General features: G+C 56.0%; 1 protein-coding gene across 3 annotated transcripts in view; it reads right to left on the bottom strand.

The window, feature by feature from the left end:
* Positions 1-23168, bottom strand: part of ADCY5 (adenylate cyclase 5) — a 151001-nt gene that overhangs the window by 11931 nt on the left and 115902 nt on the right. For all 3 annotated transcript variants that reach the window (XM_079767088.1, XM_079767090.1, XM_079767089.1), the window contains exons 9-17: positions 21894-21916; positions 19964-20108; positions 18661-18758; positions 15766-15853; positions 7489-7605; positions 6963-7127; positions 4032-4207; positions 1704-1733; positions 537-669 (exon numbers count right to left, since the gene is read on the bottom strand). In XM_079767088.1, coding sequence (XP_079623214.1) covers positions 537-669; positions 1704-1733; positions 4032-4207; positions 6963-7127; positions 7489-7605; positions 15766-15853; positions 18661-18758; positions 19964-20108; positions 21894-21916 — 975 coding nt within the window. The remainder of the gene's footprint in view (positions 1-536; positions 670-1703; positions 1734-4031; positions 4208-6962; positions 7128-7488; positions 7606-15765; positions 15854-18660; positions 18759-19963; positions 20109-21893; positions 21917-23168) is intronic.

Raw genomic sequence — 23168 nt, 5'->3', positions numbered from 1 at the left:
GGCCGAGCTTCCTGTCGATGGTCTTTGATGCCCCTCCCATTCATCACCCTCCCACCCCCCTGGAGAATCTGGCTCAGTTCTGGTCACATTCAGCCCTTTTCCTTCTGCACCCGGCCAGGCTCCTGCACTAAGGCCTCCGGGACACAGGGCTGCGTGCCCCTACTCCTCTCCTGCCACTCTTCTCACCCACCCTCCTTGCTGCTCCCACCAGACTTGGTCTGTCCACACGACTCCAAATGCTCACAGTATCTGTGACAAGAGCAAATCTCCTGGGCCCATCAAAGCCCAGCACTGACCAGGGTGGGTTTGGCTGGAATAAGCTCTGGGGTTTTGCCTCCTGGCCCCTGAGGGCAGGGAGCAGACCTGCTGGGACGTGGGGTGCTGGTCTGTTGGGACAAGGCCTGAGCAGGACACCTGGTCAGGGCAGAACTAAGACCCAGCCGAGCCCCAGTGATGGGCTGCTCACTCACAAAGTGCTGTGAGGCCTGGGTGACACCCCCCACCCCACCCCCAGTTCTAGCTCCAGGGCCACCCACCTGCAGTTTCCAGAGGAAGTCGAGGCGGGCGGTGGACTCCACCTGCTGGGCGTGCAGGTACAGGGCCAGCACGAAGACTGAGATGATGATGGGCGTCACCACCTTCAGCGCCACCTTGGTCGCGTGCTCAGGGCTGCGGGCAGGAGGTAGATGCCCTGGCACCTCATGGCAGGCTCCGGGGCCCCTCGGGCCTTCTGTCTTCCGCCCACTGTGTGGCCTCCCTTTCCTCACCTCCTGCTCAAACGTGGCCTGAGGTGTGCCTCGCTCGGCAAGCCCTCCTGACTGGAAGCCGTCCCAGCCCCGCCCGCGCCTGCAGCTCAGCGGCCACGGCTCCTCTCCCAGCTCCTGACTCCCCGGGGCCCTTCCCGCTGGTCAGGTCAGAGGGTGAAGGAGGCCCTTGGGAAAGGCTACGTGTACATCCCAGGTGTCTCAGTGGACAAGACAGGGGCCGTGGGCGCAGTAACACGGGAGCAAGGCAGGCCACGCTGACCATCTCCGGGCAAGTTTCTTAACCTCTCTGAACCTCTGTTTCCTAATCTGTAAGGTGGGATAGCAATGCCCACATTTCAAATTTGTGATAAAAATTAAGTGTTATATACAAATCCTTTGTACCTAACAGTAGGAGCTCCAAAAATGCTAAGTAATTACTATCTATTATATTTCTGTTAACATTAAAAAAACAAACCACTCAATAAAAGCAGCTCTCCCAAACCCTGCTCCCTGTGCCAGCAAAGAGCTCAAATCTTGAAAGCAGCCCGATGCAGGGCCTAACCCCACACCGGGGCGGGGTGGGGGGGAGCTGAGGGGGCACTGGTTCCTTTCCTTCTAGGCCTGAGGGTGGACACGTGCTCCTGGGAAAGAGCCTGAGGCTGAATGCTTTAAGGTGAAGCCTGTGGAACGGGGCCTCGGGAGTCTGTAGATCATCTTGGGGTGGTGGGGATCATAAAAAAAAGGGCATCTACCCAATGAGGCCCCCTTGATACAAGGGAGGGGAGGGCCACCGCCACTAAGCCCCCTCCCGCCTGGGCACCGCTGCCTTCTCTGCTGGCCCCGCTGCTCCGTGCGCAGGGCAGGGAGAGGCCCTCTCTGAGAACTCAGAGAGAGAGAGAGAGAGAGAGAGAGAGAGAGAGAGAGAGAGAGAGAGAGAGAGAGAGGACATCAACTCACCACTGGGAGGTCCCGTTGTTGTTGAAGTCTCTGTGAACAGGAGTGGGGAGGGCTGCTCAGGGCCACTCAGCAGCTCAGTGCCTGCTGTATCCCCCACCCTGCTGTATCCCCACTCTGCTCTGACCCCCACTCTGCTCTGACCCCACCCTGCTGTGCCCCCACCCTGCTGTGCCCCCACCCTGCTGTCCCCCCACCTTGAACTGCCCCCCACCCTGCTGTGCCCCCACCCTGCTGTGCCCCCACCCTGCTGTGCCCCCACCCTGCTCTGCTCCCACCTTGCTGTGTCCAACCACCATGCTGTGCCCCCACCCTGCTCTGACCCCCACCCTGCTCTGACCCCCCTCTGCTCTGACCCCCCTCTGCTCTGACCCCCCTCTGCTCTGACCCCCCTCTGCTCTGACCCCACCCTGCTCTGACCCCACCCTGCTCTGACCCCCACCCTGCTCTGACCCCCCTCTGCTCTGACCCCCCTCTGCTCTGACCCCCCTCTGCTCTGACCCCACCCTGCTCTGACCCCACCCTGCTCTGACCCCCCTCTGCTCTGACCCCCCTCTGCTCTGACCCCACCCTGCTCTGACCCCCCTCTGCTCTGACCCCCCCTCTGCTCTGACCCCCATGTCCAATCCTGCTACTCCCACTGCTAGTGCCCCTTGGCCCCCACCCCAGCACCCTCCTGATGCCGGGAAGCCCTCAGGATGGGAGGCTTGCAGAAAGCCCAGCACCACCTAGCATCTGGGCGCCATGACCACACACCACCCAGCCTTCACCTGGGACCCTGGGGACCCACACGTACCCACCTCTCCCAGCCCAGCCCTTTGCTGCCCAGAGGAGGGGGAGGGTCACACTGCACCGTCCAGGAGGGCGGCCACTGGCCACATGGGGCTACTGAGCTTAAAGCAGGACTGAGTGCGTGTGGCCTTGTTAATACCGCTGCTGGAGAATTTTGAATTACATCTGTGGTTTGCATTATTCGTCTATTGGACAGCGATGCCCTAGAGCCAAGCCAGGGTCTCCCAGCCCAGAAATGACCTCCATTCTCTGCTGCTACTTCAGCAGGAGGAGAGGAGAGAAGAGGGGAAGGGAGGGGAGGGGTGGGGAGGGGAGAGGAGGGGAGGGGGGTCTAGGAGAGGCTAGGGGTGGGAGGAGGAGCAGGTAAGAAAGAAGAGGCAAAGTTCCCACTCCCACCAGGACCCCTGGGTAGAAAGGCCCAGACCACCTTCCTCTCCTCCTGGGGACTGCCCCCAGCGCTGCTGTCTCCGTCAGCCGCCCACAGCCCCGCAGCCACCAGAGGTTCCCACGGAATCTGACTTAGATCCTTCATTACACCTCGTTTTCTCCGGTGATACTCGCTTCACAGGAAGTGCCTGTACCTCACTGCCTGGCTCGGTGCCTACAACACGCAGGCCACGGTGCACGTTTGGGATTAATGGGCCCCTTCCTCTGGTTCAGAGGAGCAGTTTGCCACATTTCCTCCGGGGACAGACCTGTCACTCACATTCTTCGTGCTCCTGGGGTGCGTGTTGGGTGGGGGGATGTGTACTGCATATCACACTACACTTTACATACATTTTACTGCTAGGGGTATTATTATTCCCATTTTGCTGGGAGAAATAACGAGGCTCAGGCAAAATAGCCACATGTGTAGCTGAGGCTGAGACTGAAATTCAACTTGACCCAAAGCTAGACAGAGGTCTTGCCCCTCAGTAATCTGACATCTGCTGCTCTATGGCCAGGCTGACGGCCAGCTAGAGAGCCTGGGGCCCTGCATCTTCACCCGCTCCCCCCCCCCCCCCCCCGGACTGTGGGACTTCACCACTCGCCATCACAGGCAGGAGCCTCTGAGCCGGCCCAAACCACCCAACGTCCCTGGCAGCGCTGCCTGCTTCGTGGGGTGGCTGAGGATGGGAAGTGATCACGTATGTCCAAGGGCCTGGCGCCAGGTGGGGCACAGGGTCCGTGAACACAGAGGCCGTTCCTCTGCTCCCAAAGACCTTGCTAGCCAACCCTGTGAACCTTGACCCCCGGGCACAGGGTGCACAGGCAGTTGGAGTGAAAACAGCTCCTCAGAGGCTGCCCTGGAAGCGTCAGGGACAATTATCTGAGGCCCAAGGGCAGGACTGAGTAGGAAACTGGAGGGAACAGTGGGGCCAGACACCCCGAGGCTACTGGGAAAGGGAGACACAGAGAGAAATTAGGTGGTCAGAGTGGGGAGCCACAGGACACTCTACCCGCACCCCCCACCCCTGCAGCCCAGGGCCCAGCCTCCTGCTCTTCCCACCTTTCTGCAATGCCCAGACCCAGTGGGGGTCCGAGGAGGGTGCCACCTACATGGCATTGGCAGTGACCAAAAGGTCGGCATTGTCAAAGAGCGTCACACCGGGCACCTCGACGATGAGCACGTATATGAGCTCGATGGCCAGCATAAGCACCAGCTTCCCAATGCAGCTGATTTGCAGGAACACGGAGCAGGCCAGCAGGCTAAGCAGCACGCTGTAGGTGAAGTACTAGGGAGAGAGAACAGCAGGCCTCAGCGGCCGGGCCCCGCCCTCCCGGGCCCCGCCCTCCCCGGGCCCCACCCCCCAGCATCCATCCAGCCTGAGCCGGCCTCAGTGAAGCCTGGCCTGGGGCTATTTCTGCTGATGCAAACCTGTGGTGTGATGTGAAGGGCCCTGATGAGGAACCAGGAGATGGGGCTCCGGGCTGGGTTTGACCAGCACTGTCAGTAGGGCCCAGGGTTAGAGCGCAGATCCAGGCTCAGGCCGACTTGAGTTACATCCAGATTCACTATGAGCTGTCTGTGTGACTTGGGCCATGTATTCAGCCTCTCTAAACCTCAGTTCCCTGTTTGCAAAATCCCCTATCTCATGGGCACACGGTGACGGTTACACTAGAGGCGGTCATTTGGTGCAGGGCCCTGCACCCTCAATAACTGTGGGGATCACAGGCCCAAAACTCCCGATTTGCAGCTTTAAATCTGAAGCTCTAAAAACCGAAAATGTTTTCCTAACAGATGCGGTGGCAACCTGACCCACCTGATGTGCCGCTAATTCCCATCTTCACCCTGCTTCCTGTGACTATTCACACATTTTGCTGCAGAAATATTACCGTGTTTCACCATCAGCTACTACTCACACTGCACTGGGGGTGTGAGGTAACCTTTTAAAATCTGAAAAGTTCGGAAGTCCAAAACCTATCTGACCTGGCAGGCTCCAGACGAGGGGAGGTGGCCCTGTACGACTTACTCGGGGGGAAGTGTCTTCGGGCCTCCGAGCCTCAGTTTCTCAGACAACCGAGGGGCTGATCCAGGTAGACTCAGAGGCCCCTTCTGCTCTGCCGCCCCCAGTGCTAATCCCAGACATGCCAGCATCCATTATGTTGTTCTTGCTTTCAAATTTAGCATCATTATTTCTGAGTCAGACATTGGGACTCGCTATGCACTGCCTCTGCCTTGGCTGGAGGCCAAAAGGCGGTGGCTGGCAGTGAGGTAGGCCCCAGGTTGGACTTCCTGACTCCTCAGGCCTTCAGGAACCCCGAGAGGGGCTGCAGAGGACCCCTGTGATTGAAAGGGGAGCCTCAAGTCACCACCAGGAACAGGGACAGAGGAGGGAGTAGGGAAGGCAGACCCAGTTAATTCAGCCCAACGATAAGAAGATGGGGAGGAGACACCAAGAGCCTGCCTGGATGGCCACTGGGACCCAGAGCCCAGGCAACCAGGAGGCTAAGGCTTAATGCTGGGCTGCCCAAGGGCCTCAGGGTTTGTGACTCAGAACAGCCATGTGGGGTGGGTCAGCCCTGGAGCATGTAGCCAGCAGGGATAAGCAGGCTGAAACTGGTGGCGCTGGTGAGGACCGAAGACTGACAGCTGGACCACCCATCTCCAGAAATTGGGGAGCTAGAACAGGCTCTGCCGATGCCCTCTTCCCACTCCTCGGCTACTTCCCTGGAGCAACCACCAAGGGACATTCTGCTTCTCAGCAAATAGCCCTCAGGCAGCAGCTCCTGTGGGCTCTTGGCCAGATGTGAGGAGGAACAGAGGCAGGAGTGGAGGGCGGGTGGCTGCGAGGCCTAGGCCTGCTCCCCCGACCAGGTGCCTGAGGAGTGTGGCCTGGCTGCACCAGGGAGAGGGGGCCCTTGGCCTGGGCCCAGGGACAGGAGGAGGGGAAGCGCTGGTCTAGGGAGCATCGCGGAGTCCTGCTCCTCACTGAGTTTCCCTCGCCCTGTCTGTGCCGAAGGCCGACCAGGCTCCCTCCCAGGGACGGGAGAGAGGCCACTGTGGCTGCCCACAGGTCCGCACTGCAGTTCTGGACCCCTGTGAGCCATGGGCCCCTTGGGAGTTGAATGAATGCTTGGACCCTCTCCCCAGGAAAAGGCAAAACTGCCATCACCTTACAGGCTTCCCATGAAATGGGAACTGAGGTGAGGGAATCACCCAGAACACGGAGGGCATGCCCTGCGTTGGAAACCTGGCCTGCTGCTCCCTTGCCAACTGGTCCCCAAGAAAACGCAGTGAGGTGACGGGAGCAGCTCAGGGACCTCAGGCATTTAACGCACGCTGCTTCCCAAGGGTTCTCAGAGCCGCTGTTAGACCCAATAAGCTACAGGTACGCGGTTTCTTCTCGGGGTGACGAAAATGTTCTAAAACTAGACATGATGATGGCGGCACACGTCTGTGACTCCACTAATAGCTACTGGACTGTACACTTCGAAGGGATGACCTTCTTGTGCCCCTGCTCTCTGGCCCACAGCAGGGGCTTGGCCCGGTTCTCCAGAGGCAGCCTTGGGTCCTGCCCAAGCCCAGGGTCCAGAAACAGCTCCACCCCTGGGCTCAGAGCACGAACTCGGGAGCCAGATGACCTGGGTAGGAGCCTGGCTCTGCCTCTTACTACCTGCGTGACCTTGAGCAAGTACGTTAGCTGTCTGTGCCTCAGTTTCATTTGCACAGAGGAGACAATAGCCGCATCCGTGTCACAGGGTTGCTGTGAAGATGACAGGAGTAAATGTATGGAACGCGCTCAGGACAGCGCCTCCAGGTGGTAAGTACTATATGAGCAGGGCTGTGCTATTGCTGGTGTGACTGTTGCCTTGAGGAGGCTGGTCGCCTTCACTGGTGTCTGGCACGTGGAGTGAGCGAGATTGAGGAAATGAGGTCACTGAAAGGGCAGTGACCTCGAAGCCCCTGACTGTCCCTCAGAGCAGCCCAGGGCAGAGAGGGGGTGGGCGGGAGGTCCCCCATCTGCACCCGCCCCTCCGGCCCGGTACCTCGGGGAAGTTGCAGTTGGGCCAGGGGCTGCTGCAGAAGCCCTGCTCGTCCCCCAGGCTGTAGTTGACGGCGGACTCCACCACGTGGCACGCGTTAACCTGGCCGGTGCTGACGTTGTGTTCATCTGCCAGGCAGCCGAACAGGTCCTGGGAGTTGCACATGAACTGGGGGCGGGGAGGAGAGGGTTAGCTGTGGGACCAGGCCCATCCCCACAGGGCAGTGGGTTCCTGTTCACTCTCCGTCTTGGGTGCAGCCTGATCCCGACCCGGGACAGGAGGAGCCTGGAAGAGGCGGAGGACCCGTCAGTGCCCAGGGCGGGGCTCCTACACGTCCCCTGGGGACTTGCAGAGACCGGGAGAGGCTTTAGGAGTAAACCTGACCCCAGACCTGAGGTGGGACCCAAAGAAGACTTTCTGGGAGGGAGAACTCCAGGGTCTGGTGGAGACACTTCTCCCAGCCCATGCTCAAGAGGTGCAGGGTTCCCCCAGTTTCACCCAATGGGGCTGGAGAGGTGGAACCACCCACCATGTTGACAAAAGCCGACAGGAACACCAGGGTGATGGTGAACACCCCGACCAGGGTGCTGTTCATCTTGGACCGCACGATCTTCCTGGAGAGGGTCTGCAGGGGGCCTGGGAAGAGCTGGGGGGTGGGGGGAGGAGGGTGAGAGAGAGAGACACAGAACAGAATTCAGTGGGCACGCCACAACCGCCATAGAACCAGATCTCCGTCACCTTGGTCTCTGGCCAGCTGACGCCGGGCCCTTCCTGAATGCCCTCCAGTGTGCGAGCCTCCGCCTGGCACCACTGCTTCCGGGCCCGCAGCCCAGGCTGTGCAGCTGGCCAGGGGCGGGTCTACCGGGCCTTACAGGTGAGAGAAGCAGGCAGGATGGAAGGAAGAAGGAAAGATGCCCTCTTGACTCCAGCAGGGAAGCAGAGGGAAAAGCACAGGTACCCACTGTGAATTCTGGGAATTACAAACAAGGAGGGGCAGTAGGTGGCAGCTGAGGAGCCACAGAGGGTCAGAAGTCTCCTCGGAAGAAAGAGATGAGGTCCGGTGTGTGGAGGAAGGGGGCGAGCTGGTGAGAAGGGGCAGGGCAGCCTGTGAGCAGGAGGGTGGGCCACGGGCCAGTGAGTTCAGGGAGCCCTTTTCAGCAGGACGCTCATGGATCTGCCATTTCCCTCGCCCAACCCTCCCTGTATTTCCTTCAACTAGACAAACTGTACGTCCACTGGAAGACTCACAGCGGTGTGGGTAATTATATGATCGGGCCCCAGTAAGTCGGACACAGTCGGCCTTGTCCGCCATGTCCTCCGCATCTCCCAACCAGCCTAGACTAAGAAGAAGCCGGCAGACCCAGGGGAATGGAAACTGCCCAAGAGCCCATCAGTTTGATGAAGGGATCAACAGATGTGCTTTAGCCACACAATGGAGTATTATCTATATATATAAAAGGCTAATATGCTAAGTGTCCAACCGTTTGACCATTCGACCATTCAACTGATAGCTATGATGTACACTGACCACCAGGAGGCAGGTTCGCAATGCACAGGCATGGAAAGATGGAACAGACTGATGAATCTCAGAGGGAAAGGAGGAGGGGGGAGGGAGGGAAGAGATTAAAGATCTCATATGCATACTAGAGGCCTGGTGCACAGATTTGTGAACTAGTGGGGTCCCTCAGCCTGGCCTGCAGGGATTGGGCTGAAACTGGCTTTCCAACATCCCCTGAGGGGTCCCGGATTGCAAGAGGGTGCAGGGTAGGCCGAGGGACCCCACTGGTGCACAAATTTGTGCACCGGGCCTCTAGTTTGGCCATAAAAAGGAATAAAGGGCTGTTACATGATGGTATGACATGACGAACCTTCAAAATACGATGCTAAGTAAATGAAGCCAATTTCAGAAGGCCACATATTGTATGGTTCCATTTATACGAAATGTTCAGGGCAGGCCAATTCACAGAGAAAGAAAGTAGATTAGAGGTTGCCGGGGCTGTGGCAAGCAGGGGACCTGCAGTGTCTGCTGACAGGCGTGGGGTTTCTTTGGGGGATGATGACAATGTTCTGGCATTAGATAGTGATGCTAGTTGCCCAACTTTATGGATATACCAGAAACTACTAAATTACAATTCCAGCCACCTTTATAAAGTGGATTTTATGGCATGTAAATTATATCTCAATAAAGCACTTAGTAAGAATCCTGCTCAGCCTCGTACTAGCTGTCTGATCCTGGGGAAGTCAGGGAGGGCTCTGAGCCTCAGTTTCCTCGTCAGTAAGTAGGGAACATCTTCAAGGTGGCTAAGAAGACTCAAGGAAATGATGCACTGGAAAGTGCTGTGTAAGCTGTTAAATTCAATAGAAAATTTAGTTAATATTTGCATTCTAAAGAGCTATGTTGCCAACAAGAATTAAGGTCCTTGTTTCCTATTAAAGGAATTTTGGGTTTCACAGCTGGGGGAAGCAGTTTGGCACTGGCATCAGGATCTCACTCTGAAATGATGTGACAGATGGTTTCTAATCTTTGCCTGATTCAAATTTTGCCATTCCATCCCCACCTCCACCCATGTTGCTTGAATTGTTTTAGTTCTGATCACCCTATCCATCAACTGAAGGGCTTCCTTCATTATCCTGCAGTCACCAAGGATCGGAGCAGGATATGCCCATGGGCTGCCTAGTCAAGGGGGACCAGGAGCCCCACAGGGGCCACCCAGAGGCTAGGAGAAAAACTGCAGGCTTAAAAAAAATCCAATCCAGAATGTCATTCTAACACCTAGTGAGTGATTGAGCCTTAGTGCACTGGCTTGCTACAGGCCAATGTCCCTTGTCACCCTTTCAAAAGATCCACTCTTGACTTTAAAAACCTCAACCAGAACCCAGGAAATGCTGCTTTTTGAAATCTCCTGTAATTAAAAAGTTCATCCGCATGTTGAGCCTAAATCCCACCTTTACTGATAACTACAGTGTGGATGACAAAACTTCACACGGGGCAGAGTCCCCTGGGGGCTGCAGGCAGACCCTGGAGGGCAATTTTATGGCAGGACATTGTGTCTGTGCAAACTAGCTGCTCAATGCTTGCTCACAATCAGAGCTCAGAAAAAGGATCAATGAAAGAAATTCCAAACCAGCACATTCCCAGTCTAATGAACTCAAATCAATGTAATATAAATACGGGAGCGGGGACATAATTAATAAACCCTGGCTGGGTGAGGGACAGTTTTGATCCTGGCCACTCTGAAAGTCTCCAGGCAAATCGATAACTTCCCTGGCTGGCGCCTGTTCCCGTCTGTGATGTCGAGCCAGGTTGTTGCAGAGATGAAAGAAGGTGATGAAATCTGATAGCAAAAAGTTTAAGAAAACAGCTTTTTTTTTTTTTTTTTTTTACAAAGAGCTAATACAAAAGCAGAAAAGTCTTTTACAAGATGAAAATTTTGGAGGCCAAAGGAGGCAGGCAGAAGCTGACCAGGCGTCACACCGCTGCTCCCCTCTCAGGGGTCAGCTGGGCATATTAACAAAGGCAGTGTCCTGGAGGGGAAGGCCTGTGGGCTCTGGAGTCAAGAACCACCTGGGTTTAAATTCCAGCTGTGCCGCCTCCGAGCTCCAGGAACGGGGAAAGCAGCCTTATTAACCTCTCTGAGCCTATTTTCTTCACCTGCCAAGTTGATGCAATAAAAACCACCTAGAGCAGTGATGGCGAACCTATGACACGCGTGTCAGCACTGAAAGGTCCCAGGTTCAATTCGGAGGCGGCCGCATGCCAAGGATGAAACATTTGCTGCTCCTGAGGATGAAACATTTGCGAAATAATGTTTTCTCCTCAAAGTGACACACTACCCGAATTATGCTCAGTTTTTTGGCGAAGTTTGACACACCAAGCTCAAAAGGTTGCCCATCACTGATAGAGGCTCAGGAAGCACAGCTCAAGTGGCACAGCTGGGATCTGGACCCTAGACTTCCTGGCTCAAACGTCAGTGAACACGTGTCTGACAACACATCCTCTCCCTAACAGACAAAAGGTGGCCCTGAGCATGGTGGTGGGAAGGTGAGGGTGGGAATCCTAAGGACAGAAGATACTTAAGAGGTGAGAGGTAGTGTCGTAAGACCCTGTGTTAGACACTGTGGGCGGCAGTCAGGTGGAGTGGTGGAGAGGACAGCCAGCCAGGTGAGGCTTAGCCACCTTCAGGCTGTGGGGAGAGGGGAGGCTTTGTGGAGACTGTACAGAGCGGACAGAGCCTAAAAGCTCAGACATCCAAGTCCCAGGGGTCAGTAGGATGCAAACTAAGAGGGAACCAGCAGCCTGGAGGATGAGGGAGACAGACACACATGCATGTATGTGTGCACACATGCACACATGTGCAGAGAAGTATGTGGCTGAGTACTCCTGGGCCTCTCTGTACCCAAGTCCCAAACTGCAGGGAAGGAGTCTGGCCTTCGAGAAAGGATGTGCTAATGAGCCCCAGTGAAGGCAGGGGACCCAGATCCGCCTGTGGGGAAAGGAGGGAGCCACCCTCTCCTACCCATTTGGGTGGTGGTGGCTGAAGTGGCGGCACTGTCAGGGGCAGGCCTGGGCTGCTTCACCGGAGATGGGCCAGAAGCCACAGGGAGAGTGATGGGACAGTCAGAGCTGGCCAAGGAGGGTGGGGTCAGGGAGATGTGAGTGAGCTCGCTGTCCCTGGAGGTGACCAAGCAGAGGCTGGCCCATGCCTCGCAGGATTGATAGAGGGAGTCCAGCCTCAGGTGGGTGCCAGGGCTGCCTCATTGCTCAGGCCCCTTCCGATTCTGAAATTCCGTGTGATGGCAGGCCGGGATTTAGGATGGCTCTCTAGGAAAAGCAGCAGTGGGCCCAGGGCGGCACGGAGGCCAAGGGAAGGGGAGCGTGCCGTGTGCAGGTTCAGACAAGGCAGCTTCACCAGGAGGAAGTGTCCAGGGCAAGGCACCCCAGAGACAGTGGGCTCCGGGGGGCGGCCGATGGGCTCTGGGAACGAGACCAGGCTTCGGGCCAAGATGAAGACCAAGGCGCCAGAGGAGCCTCAGCGAGACAGCGGGGGCTGTGTGCGAGCTGGGACATGCTGCGCCGGGAAGAGAGGGACAGACCCGGGCGGACAGGTGACCACGGCCCTCGGCGGGCAGGAAGGGAAAACGCTCAGCAGGAAGGAGTGGGAGCGGCTCCCTGGCGGACCCCGGACGACCACCAATTCAGCCGCCACTTGCTTCACATCTCTCTCTTCAAAAGGGCTACAATATGGGCGATTTGGGAGAGTAAGTCCACATTGTCTGGGGGACGTGGGAAAGTCAATAAAATCGAGAAAGAAGCCACGTCTGACGGAACTGCTTGGCTTTGGCTCGGCGGCGCCTGCACCGGGCGGGGTCCCTGAGGAACGGCTGCATCTCAGGGAAAAGCCACCGAGGAACCGTGGAAATGCGATGAACACTGAGATCTGGTGAAGGGCCAGTGTTCTCAGAGGGAACGCAGAGCGACACTGAAAATTCTAGTGCCAGGCGTCCTCAAACTACGGCCCGCGGGCCACATGCGGGTGTTTTTGCCGTTTTGTTTTTTTACTTCAAAATAAGATATGTGCAGTGTGCATAGGAATTTGTTCATAGTTTTTTTTTAAACTATAGTCCGGCCCTCCAACGGTCTGAGGGACAGTGAACTGGCCCCCTGTTTAAAAAGTTTGAGGACACCTGTTAGTCCATCAGCTTCCTGGCAAACACCTGCAAAGGTAACTGACTCGGCGCTCAGTCCGCCTGCAGGAGGGCGACAGGGCTAGTGCCAGGCCACGCCCTGCATCGGGAGGGAGGGCCAGGCTGCCCGCGTGCACCCCAACAGGGAGAGCTGCCCCTTTATGTCTCACTGGGCAGACAGCCAATGGGCAACATGAAAGTGGAAAGGAAAATAACGAAACAGAAGAGGAGTCTGTTCAGGTTGGGGTCTGCTTCCGGAAAGTAGATGAATACTGAGAAGACAGCTTGTCGAGAGGCTGGGAGGGAAGCACGGGACCCAGCGAGGGTGTCAGAGTGAGTCCACTCCGGGCCCAGCTCAGCAGGTGCCCAACTTGACCGGCCACAGAGGGGTTTTTCCTAAACAAATTCTTTACAGAAGCTCTCCATCTGTGAGACGGAGGAGTGGGCACCCTGGTTGGAGGGTGGGGCTGGCGGGGGACCAACTGGGGGCGGGGGGGGGGGGGGAGGTGGGCATTGCACCCACCATCCTCCCCCGCCCTGAGGAAACTGGGTTTCCTCAGAACCGTCAGAAAGACCACTGGGCTGGGTGCAGGATCGGAGAACAAGCTGACTGAATGTGGCATTGATTACGGACTAAGACAAAGGAGGCAGGAATGCTCCCCATGAATAATCGTGAACCGGGTGAAAAGAATTCACTAGACCAAAGCACTAACTTAAAATGGCCAGTGCAGGCGGGGAGAAGGGGGGCTGGGAAGTGGGGGGTGTGTGTGGGGGGATACGGATGGGCTCCCCTCTTCTCCTCCTCCCCTAACTCCTCCTCCTCCTCCCGCACCATCAGAGGCACATGCAAATGGGGAACACAGAGCCAATGAAATCCGTGTAGCCCAGGTCTACCCAAGCAGCTAGGAGGAAAGAGGAAAGTCTGTTGTGGTTTAAACACTGTAGACTACATGTAGCTTTGGTTCTGGCTTCAATAGACTACATACGAGCCTCAAACAATGACTTTGCCTCAGCTGACCAAGAGAAAAGATCCTTTTCGGGTTCAGAAAAAATGTTAAAGAGGCCCTTTTAGCTATCGTGTACTTTTTTTTTAAAAGGTTGTTGTGACTCTTTATTGTGGTAAAATATAAATGACATAAAATGTGCCATGTTAGTCATTTTAAGTGTACAATTCAGTGGCATTAATTACACGCACCATGTTGGACAATCATCACTGCCATCTCTTTCCAAAACCCCTTCATTACCCCAAACAGAAACTGTACCCCTAGCCAGGAACTCCCCATCCCCCTCCTTCCGGCCCCTGGTATCCTGTACTCTACTTTCTGTCTCTATCAATTTGCCTATTCTAGGTATTTCATGTAAGTGGAATCATACAATATATGTTCTTTTGGGTCTGGCTTCTCTCAATTAGCATGATGTCCTCAAGGTTCAGCCATGTTGTAGCATGTGTCAGAACGTCACCGCTGTCTATGGGCAGGTAATGTCCCATACACACATATTCCACTTCGGCTCACCTGTCCATCTGCTGATGGACACGGGCTGCCTCCACCTTCTGTCTCCTGTGAATATGTAGGTGCTCTTATAGCCATGAGATGAGGAAGCAGGGCTCCCACTGGGGAACTAGCAGGCTGGGGGTGGGGAAGGCTTGACAATGAAAGAGAGGACCCAAGGCAGGAGGTGACTGAACGCAGAGCCTTGAGGGAGAATCAGGTGGAGGGACAGGGAACCAGGATGAGCCTGTGATGCAGCGAAGCCACCGGCTTCCAACATGGCTCCACGTGCCAGGTGACCCAGCCCGCCTACGCCTCCCTGGGCCCCACTTCAGGGGCACCTCCCTGGGCATCCACTTCAGGGGCACCTCCCTGGGCCCCACTTCAGGGGCACCTCCCTGGGCCCCACTTCAGGGGCACCTCCCTGGGCACCCACTTCAGGGGCACCTCCCTGGGCACCCACTTCAGGGGCACCTCCCTGGGCACCCACTTCAGGGGCGCCTCCCTGGGCCCCACTTCAGGGGCGCCTCCCTGGGCACCCACTTCAGGGACACTTCCCGGGGCACCCACTTCAGGGGCACCTCCCTGGGCACCCACTTCAGGGGCACCTCCCGGGGCACCTGCTCAGGGGAGGGCTGCACCACGCCAGATCATTCCCAAGGCCTTCCGGTTCTGACAGTCAGTCCACCAAGACCTTGGCCATCAGGTGATGAAACGTTAAAACCCTCATGAAGGACCTTCCGGAAGAAGGACATGGTGCCCACTGAGGAGTGTGCAGGGGTGATGGCAGGGCCTGGCCCGCCCCAGCCCAGGGGCGTGGCTCCGAGCGAGGGTCAGGAGGAGCAGAGAAGCCAAGGCAGACGCTGGAGGGGCTTGTCCCTGCCTGGGCACAGAGGGCTCTCTGGGGCCCACTGCCCCCACCCCCCCAGGGAATTCTGAATCCGCTGGGGAAGGAAAGGAGGGCCAGACTTGGTGGACAAGGCAAATGGGAACCTGGACTTGCTACAATAGACCCGAACAGCCTGTGGCCGGGTCCCTCACAGGACACAGCTGGCTGGTGGGCACAGCACGCCCCGGAGAAGGCGTGAGAGGAAAACACAGCACAGTCTCTCATGCCCACGTTACCCGCTGTGTGGCCCTGACTGAACCATGAACCACTCTGGGCCTCCACCTCGTCCATACGATGAGCAGCTCCAAAGCCATCACCTCCTCGGTCCCCATCCGGGGCCAATTCCAGGGCACACGGGCACACTGAAGGGGGTGTTGAGAGGTGCTTCCACACCCATTCTTTCAGCAAATATGTGACCGCTGCTTCATGCCAGCCACCGTGCTAGGTGCCCTTCCTCCGCCCGCCTGACACGAGGGACAGAGCAGAGAGGGGGCGACACCATCTTCTTGTTGCAAAGACCTATGAAGGCTGATTGCACAGTCAGTACAAACGAGGCTCCACTGACCGACGACCCGCTCAGTCCAGCCTGCGGCCGGGGCCAGCCGAGAGCTGTGACCCAGCATCATACACCCCGATCCCCAGAGGGGCCATTAGGTGCTGTGAGGGCCCCGTCAGTGGGCTGGGACGGAAGGGACGACGGCCACAAGGAAGGGGGTGCGGCTCGGGTGCCAGCCAGACTCACCTTCACGCAGGAGTAGATCACGGACACAAATACCACTAAGGTCAGCAGCACGAAGCAGGTCAGGTAGAAGCTCAGCATGAACACGGAGCTGAAGGAGAGAGGAGAAGACGGGGATGGAAGTGCAGTCACGTCCAGGAGGCGGGCGACAGCTTCTCGGGGGCTGGCCCCGCAAGCAGGCTGCAGCCCTCCTCACAGTTCTGGGGCTGGGGCCCTGAGAGCCCCTGGGAAGGGAGCAGAAGTTGCTCCATTTCCCCTGCTCCCACCGCCCAGGCTTCTCTAGCCCCTGACTCACTCAGAGGGCTCACACAGCCTTGCGAACCTATCCAGGACTCTCCTCCGTGACAGTCTGGCTCCTGCCCTTCCCACCCTCCCGCGCCTTCCTGCAGAGCAGCAGCCACAGGGCACCGAATGGAGAAAAGGGAGAAACCTGCTCAGCACTTTGCCTAATTCTTAGCTATCCACACACTCTCTTCATTTACCTTGGAAGGACTCATCTTAAAAATCACTTGGGCCCTGGCTGGTGTGGCTCAGTGGATAGAGCGTCGGCCTATGGACTGAAGGGTTCCGGCTTCGAGTCCGGTCCCGTGTGCCCGGGTTGTGGGCTCAATCCTCAGTGGGAGGCATGCAGGAGGCAGCCGATCAATGATTCTTTCTCATCATTGATGTTTCTATCTCTCTTTCCCTCTCCCTTCCTCTCTGAAATCAATAAAAATATATTTTTTAAAAATCACTCAGTTATTTCCTCCCTCCAAGCAGCCACCCATGGCTCGCTTGGTAACTCTGAAGGCTGAGACTGATTTGATCAACAGCCATCTTCATAGAAATGCATCTGTCAAGCTGCTCAACCAGTCACTCTGAGAAACAGCAGTCATGTCCCTTCGGAGGGCAGAGCCCCTAAGCCCTGTCCCCTCCCACTGCCAGCCCCCAAGGCCCGCTCCATCTGTGCTCTCCGATTCCGAGCCAGTTCAATGAAAACTGAGGCAGAGCACAGGTGACCTTAACGTCCACCACAGACCAGAATCCTCAGACAAAAGAGCTGCAAGCGACCTTGCATCTGGAACCTTCCACTGGCGCTCCTGGGGCCGGGCCGGCCGGCCGAGGAGAGGCACACCCCGCCCGTCACAGGAGGCCACAGGAATCCCTTCTCTTTCAGGGAGGGCAGTGGCCCGGGGTGCCAGGCGTGTTAGCAGGCTGAAGGCAAGTGATGGGCTTGAGGAGGCCGGGGAGGCCGCTAGGGAGGCGTTCAAGCGGGGTCTGTTCCAGGCTCCTCCAGAAGCCAGCACTTAGCTGCCCTAAACAGCCTGAACATGGGAAGGGAACTCTCTTCCGAGGAAAGAAAGGGCCATGCCGTGAGGGACACGAAAAGGCGGAGACAGTCTCACAGGTTGGGGGTGACTAAGCAGATACAGCTGACTGCAATGTGGGGCCCTGGGCTGGCTCTTGGGCCTCAAAAAGGCGATTCGGGGGCACACTGATGAAATTAGAATATGGTCTGCGGATTAGTTAAGAGTGTCATTCTAGTGTTCAGTTCCTGGGTTAGGGTTAGGGTTAGGTTATTCTACTTAGGTTATGTGAGCTGTCAACATTAGGGAAACGGGATAAAGGATGTAAAGAACCGCTCCGTAATATTTTTGTGACTTTTCTGAGTCTACAATTATTTCAAAATGAAAAACAGAAGGCGTTCGGGTGCGGGGACTCTTCTAGATTAGGTTGGTCTTCCGAGACATAACCGAAGGCAACCGGTGGGTCCTGAGTGGATCCTGGCTGTGACTAAACTAACCGTGGAAGACATTTTGGAAATTTGAACCTGAACATGGTATTAGATGATGGTAGAGAAATGGTGTTAATTTTGTTTTGTGTATAAGGCAATGTGGTTAAGAAGGAAAATGCCCTTAAAATAGGTGTATATTGAGGTTTTCAGGGGCAAAATGTCCTTGTGCTTAAAATTTACTTAAAAAACAAACAAACAGAAAAGCCCTCGTTGGTGTGGCTCAGTTGGTTGAGCATCGTCCCATGCAGGGAAAGGTCGCCAATTTGATTCCTAGTCAGAGTGCCTACTCAGGTTGCAAGCTCGATTCCTGGTTGAGTGTGTGCGGGAAGCAGCCGATCGATGTTTCTCTCTCCCTCCCTCCATCCCTCCCTCCCGTCCTCTCTTTCTCTTTCTCTCTCCTTCCCTCCTTCTCCCTTCCTCACTCTCTAAAAAAAGCAATTAAAATATATATATTTTAAAATAAAAAGTAACAGAAAAAATGTAAAATATTAACAATTATTATATCTAGGGGATGGGTAATAATTATATTAATTACTTTACCTTTCTGCATGTTTGAAATATTGCATAATAAAAAGTTTAAAATGCGGAGCAGTTTATTTTCTTGCCTAGGCAGGACCCTACTGTGAATGACTAACACATATTTCTGAAATCCCACTGCCCACTCAGAGTGGGCCCCTAGGAAGCCCAGGCCTCTTAGCGACACAGCCAGTCCTCACAGAGTTCAGGAGCCTGTCTTTGAGAAAGCTTTCAGAACCTCAAGTCCATCCTTCAAATTATCCAGAGTAGCAAAACACCTTTATCTCTGAAAGATGTGTTGCTTTTTTTTGCAAGAACCAAAGGTCACGCGGAAAGGAGCCTGGTGAATCTGGGTGATTCAGTGGGCACCGTGGTATGGAGACCCCATACAGCAGGGCAGTGCCCAGAGAGGGTCCCACCCTCGGATGAGCACGTGGCCTCCCTGTCACAGAGGAGTCAGTGGTCCCATCAAGGACATGTTTGGAAACTTCTCTTCCCGTTGAGCGAGTTCAGCCCAGATTCCCGCCTCTGCTCCACTACAGGACCTCCCCTCAAATGCCTGGAGATGCTGTAGCCGGAGGAGGAACCCAAGGAGGATGGGTACTCACTGGGGCACGATGGTGATCTGGACAAAGCAGATGAAGAGGAAGACGAGCGAGGCACACGCCACGTAGGCACCGAATCGGTCGTCCACCTGCTTGGAGTACTGAGAGGACACGGCAGTGAGGGCCAGAGGCAGCAGCCTGTCTGCTCCAGCCGCGCTCCATCCCCGACACACCAGGGAGCCCGCTCCCAGGAAGAGGAAGACCCGAGGACCAGTGCGAGCCTGAGCTCTTGGGAAACCAGCCCCAATCACCATAAGGTGATGCTTGTGGGGAGAGGAGCTGAACTGTGTCAAACCAGAAACTTTCCACAGACCAGATCACCGTGAGAGTGATTCGTAATGATCACGGCTAAAGTTACCGAGCATCGCCTACACGCTAGGACACGCATCATCGCGCACCTGGCAAGCACACTAGGAAGTAGGCACAGGACCACTGCTGTTTGTGCTTCAGAGATGAGTAAGATGGGGCTCAGACAGGTCACAGGACTTGTCCAAAATCACACAGATCATCCCCAGGGTCCTGTCTCCCAGCCCCAGCTCCCCCCACACCAACCAGCCGCTCGAGCAGAGGCTGGGCTGGCACGGAGTCCCCAGAGAAGGTGATCCATGTCCGTCCGTAAGAGCTAGCAGACAGAGGACGTTCCCTCCTATCACTTTCCCTCCTACTTAGGGTTGCTTTACTCCATGACGACATGCGTTCCCATGAGCTCCTTTCAACCGAACATCAGGAAGACGCTGTGACATGGAGCAAAGACCCCGAGCCCGGGACTGGTTCTGGCTTCGTCACTAATTCACGGGGTGGCCCAGGGCACACCTACTAGTGCAACTACTTGAGCTTTAGCTCTCTCGGTCATGATTTAAGGAGACTGACTGCCCCTTCCAATTTTAATACTTTGAGGTTCAGTGTAGCGAGGTGGTCCATTGGCAAATGATAATGATAATAACACAACAAAACTAATACAAATAGGCTAACATTTATTGAACATATACGATGTGGCAGATACTGTTGTATGTGTTTTAAATATATGGACTTGTTTAATCTTCAGTATGACCCTTTGAGGTAAGTATGCTAAATATCTCCATTTCCCGGCTAAGGAAATGAGGCACAAGGAGGTTAAGATTTATTCCTTCCAAACAAGGAGGTCTCCCTAAAATCTCCAGCTCCTGGGTAGTGCAGCATCAGAGCTGGGGAAGTGGAGGGGACAAGACGGGCCATTGCCTTGTTTTCCCTCTCTCCCTGCCCCCTGCCCCCTGCCCCCACGGGCTCTGGTTCTGAGCGGAGCCTCGTTCCCATCCAGGCTGCCTACCTTCTTCTCTAAGTCAGGCTCCCTGAAGGTCAAGAGGAACTTGCGAACATGCTCAGACCGCAGCCTGTCAATGCTCCTGGCGTCAATGGCACGGCCCAGAAACTCGTCCACTTCATCCTCGGGGTTTGCACTTTCCTGGGCGTTCCTGGGGAGCAAGAAGGGCAGACACCAGGCAGGCTGAACACCAGGGGGCGCTGCTAACCGGTGGCTCTGTCTGTGCTCAGGGATCCAGGAGAGAGACCCAGATCAGCCCTAATAAGACCTGGGGAAGATGAGACTGAGGCTAGGACACGCTCCTGACACCTGCACACATGGGTAGAAAACTGCCTAAGTCTCAGATCCGCTGGCTGGGGGCCTCGCCGACAACAGGCTTTTCTGACTCTATTGATGTATTAGTACATTATCATAAGACTAGAGGCCCAGTGCACAAAATTCGTGCATGGGTGGGGTCCCTAGGCCTGATCGGGTTCTCTGCCTCTGCACCTCCCAACCTCCTCCTTCCCTCACTGCCCGCATGCCACCACCCACCCCCGGTTCCCCATCCCAGCCCAGGGGCCTGGCCCCAATCAGGCAATTGGAGCCTGCTGGCTGGGGGGAGGAACCAGGAGGTTGGCCGGCAGGCCCCATCAGCGATTGAGGCCTGCGGGCTGGGGGCAGCTTCTGCCCCTGGGTGGTGAGTGCGCATCGCTTAGGCCTTTATATATATAAACTAGAGGCCCAGTTCATGAAATCCATGCACTGGGGGAGGTGTCCCTCAGCCCAGCCTGCACCCTCTCCAATCTGGGACCCTCGGGGGATGTCCGATTGCCGGTTTAGGCCCAATCCCTGTTGGCCTAATCCGGCTGTCGGACATCCCTCTCACAATCCAGGACTGCTGGCTCCCAACCGCTCGCCTGCCTGCCTGCCTGATTGCCCCTAACCACTTCTGCCTGCCAGCCTGATGACCCCCCAACCACTCCCCTGCCAGCCTGATCAATGTCTAACTGCTCCCCTGCCGGCCCGGTTGCCCCCAACTGCCCTCCTCTGCAGGCCTGGTCACCCCTAACTGCCCTCCCCTGCAGGCCTGCCCCCCTCCCCAACTGGCCCCCCCACCGGCCCTGTCATCCCTAACTGCCCTCCCCTGCCATCCTGGTCGCCCTTAACTGCCCTCCCCTGCAGGCCTGTTCCCCTCCAACTGCCCTCCCTCCCCTGCAGGCCTGATCGCCCACAACTGCCCTCCCCTGCCGGCCATCTTGTGGTGGCCATTTTGTGACCACATGGGGGTGGCCATCTTGTGTGAGGGTGTGATGGTCAATTTGCATATTACCTCTTTATTATATAGGATGATTTACTATGGAAGGTTTAATTGTTTTCTCCCCACAGGTAACAGTCTCTGCTCTGTCTTTTCTGGCTGTACCATCATCCAGAAATGAAAGCTGAGATCAAGAGGTGAGACTTCTGCCCAGGGACTGTGGCCACCCGGTGCTCTAACCTGGCTCAGGCACTCTCTGGGAAGGTTGCATGATCTCTGGGTGCTGAACTAAAATGACGTGGAATTTCTGACAGCCCCTGAGAACTGGGAAGTGACATCCCCTCAGAGCACTGGGATGTGGCTGGGCACTGTGTGTGACCACTGTGACAGGCCTGCACTTTCCTGAGAGCTGCACACACACGTGTGTGTGTGTGTGTACACATGCATGTGCAGAGTGTGCACACATGTAGTTCTGTGTGTGCACACGTGTGTGTGCACGGAGTGGAGAGTGAATATGGGCAATGCTGGGGCCCAGCCTCTCTACTGGATGGCCCAGGCTGGCCATCTCTTATCTGCCGTGGGCTCTGGACACTCAGCCAAGACCGCATGTGGGCTCCTTCCCCATGGAGCGTGGGGAAACATAGCTATGAGGCAGATCTGAAGGTATGCCCCAGAAATCATGAAGGGCATGTCACTCACTTGTCCTTGGGGTCTTCGAAGCCCTAAAAGAGAGGGACAGAGAAAGGAGAGGAGTGTGAGCACAGAGAGGACTGCACGGAGGCTCCAGAGATGGGGCTGTGGGAAGGGGCAGCCCATTTCTCTCTGCAGTTCTCCAGGGAGCTCGGACAGAAGAGAAGGTTGTCACTCAGCAGCCCTCCCTTCTATCCTTCCTCCATCCTCCCTTCCATCCTCCCTTCTATCCTTCCTTCCATCCTCCCTTCTATCCTTCCTTCCATCCTCCCTTCCATCCTCCTTTCCGTCCTTCCTCCATCCTCCCTTCTATCCATCTCCCTTCCTTCCTCCCTCCCATCTTTTGGTGAATATAGCTGGGTTCTCTGGATGGGACAGGCTCTGTGCTGGATGCAGGGGGTGCACTGCTTTCATTTCATCCACTGGCAAAACCCATGTGTCTAAGCACTTCCTGTTCCCACACCTAACTCCTTGTCCTATTCCCCAATCTCCTGTCCCCCTACTCCTGGACCCTGGGCTTGGTGGGTCCTCTCCCAATTCTTCCACTTACTCAGATGGAAATAAGAGAAAACCTTGAAGCTGATCAAGCCCCACACGTGTGCACACATGCGCGGACACACCCACTTCTACACCCCCACACCCCACCCCCACTGAGCACATACAAAATCCCCTAGGAGTTCACAAGTTCTGACTTAAGAAAATTAAACCCTGGTTACCTACAACAGCTTTTCTGGTATCTGAGGACCAACATGTTCATTATTATTATTCATTTCAGAGAGGAATGGAGAGGGAGAGAAAGACAGAAACATCAATGATGAGAGAGAATCATTGGTCGGCTGCCTCCTGCACGTCCCACACCAGAGGGTTGAGCCTGCAACCTGGGCATGTGCCCTGACCAGGTATCAAACCGTGACCTCCTGGTTCATAGGTTGACGCTCAACCTCTGAGCCATACCAGCCGGGCCCAACATATTCTTGTAAGGCCAGAGTTGGTTGGGGACCCAGGAGTGAGGAACCCGTCTGGCCCGGGTTTGACTAGTGTTCTGATGTTCTCACACACAGGCAGGGTGAGAGCGGGAAAACCCCTCACTGGTTGCCAAATTCAAAGTCCTGATGGAAGTTCATCTATAACGTCCACAGAGGGACAGCTGTGTGCCAGAGTGGGGGGAGGGCTCCCTAACACAGGAGGGTGGAGTCCTGGAGGCAGAGGGGGAGGTGACCACAGCCCTGGATGCCCATTTCAGGGAGGCTCAGGTTGCCGGGGCCAGGCAGAGGATGGCTGCTC

Source organism: Cnephaeus nilssonii, assembly GCF_951640355.1.
Source record: "Cnephaeus nilssonii genome assembly, chromosome: 3".
Taxonomy (NCBI): Eukaryota; Metazoa; Chordata; class Mammalia; order Chiroptera; family Vespertilionidae; genus Cnephaeus; species Cnephaeus nilssonii.
This window is presented reverse-complemented; position numbering and strand designations above follow the sequence as displayed.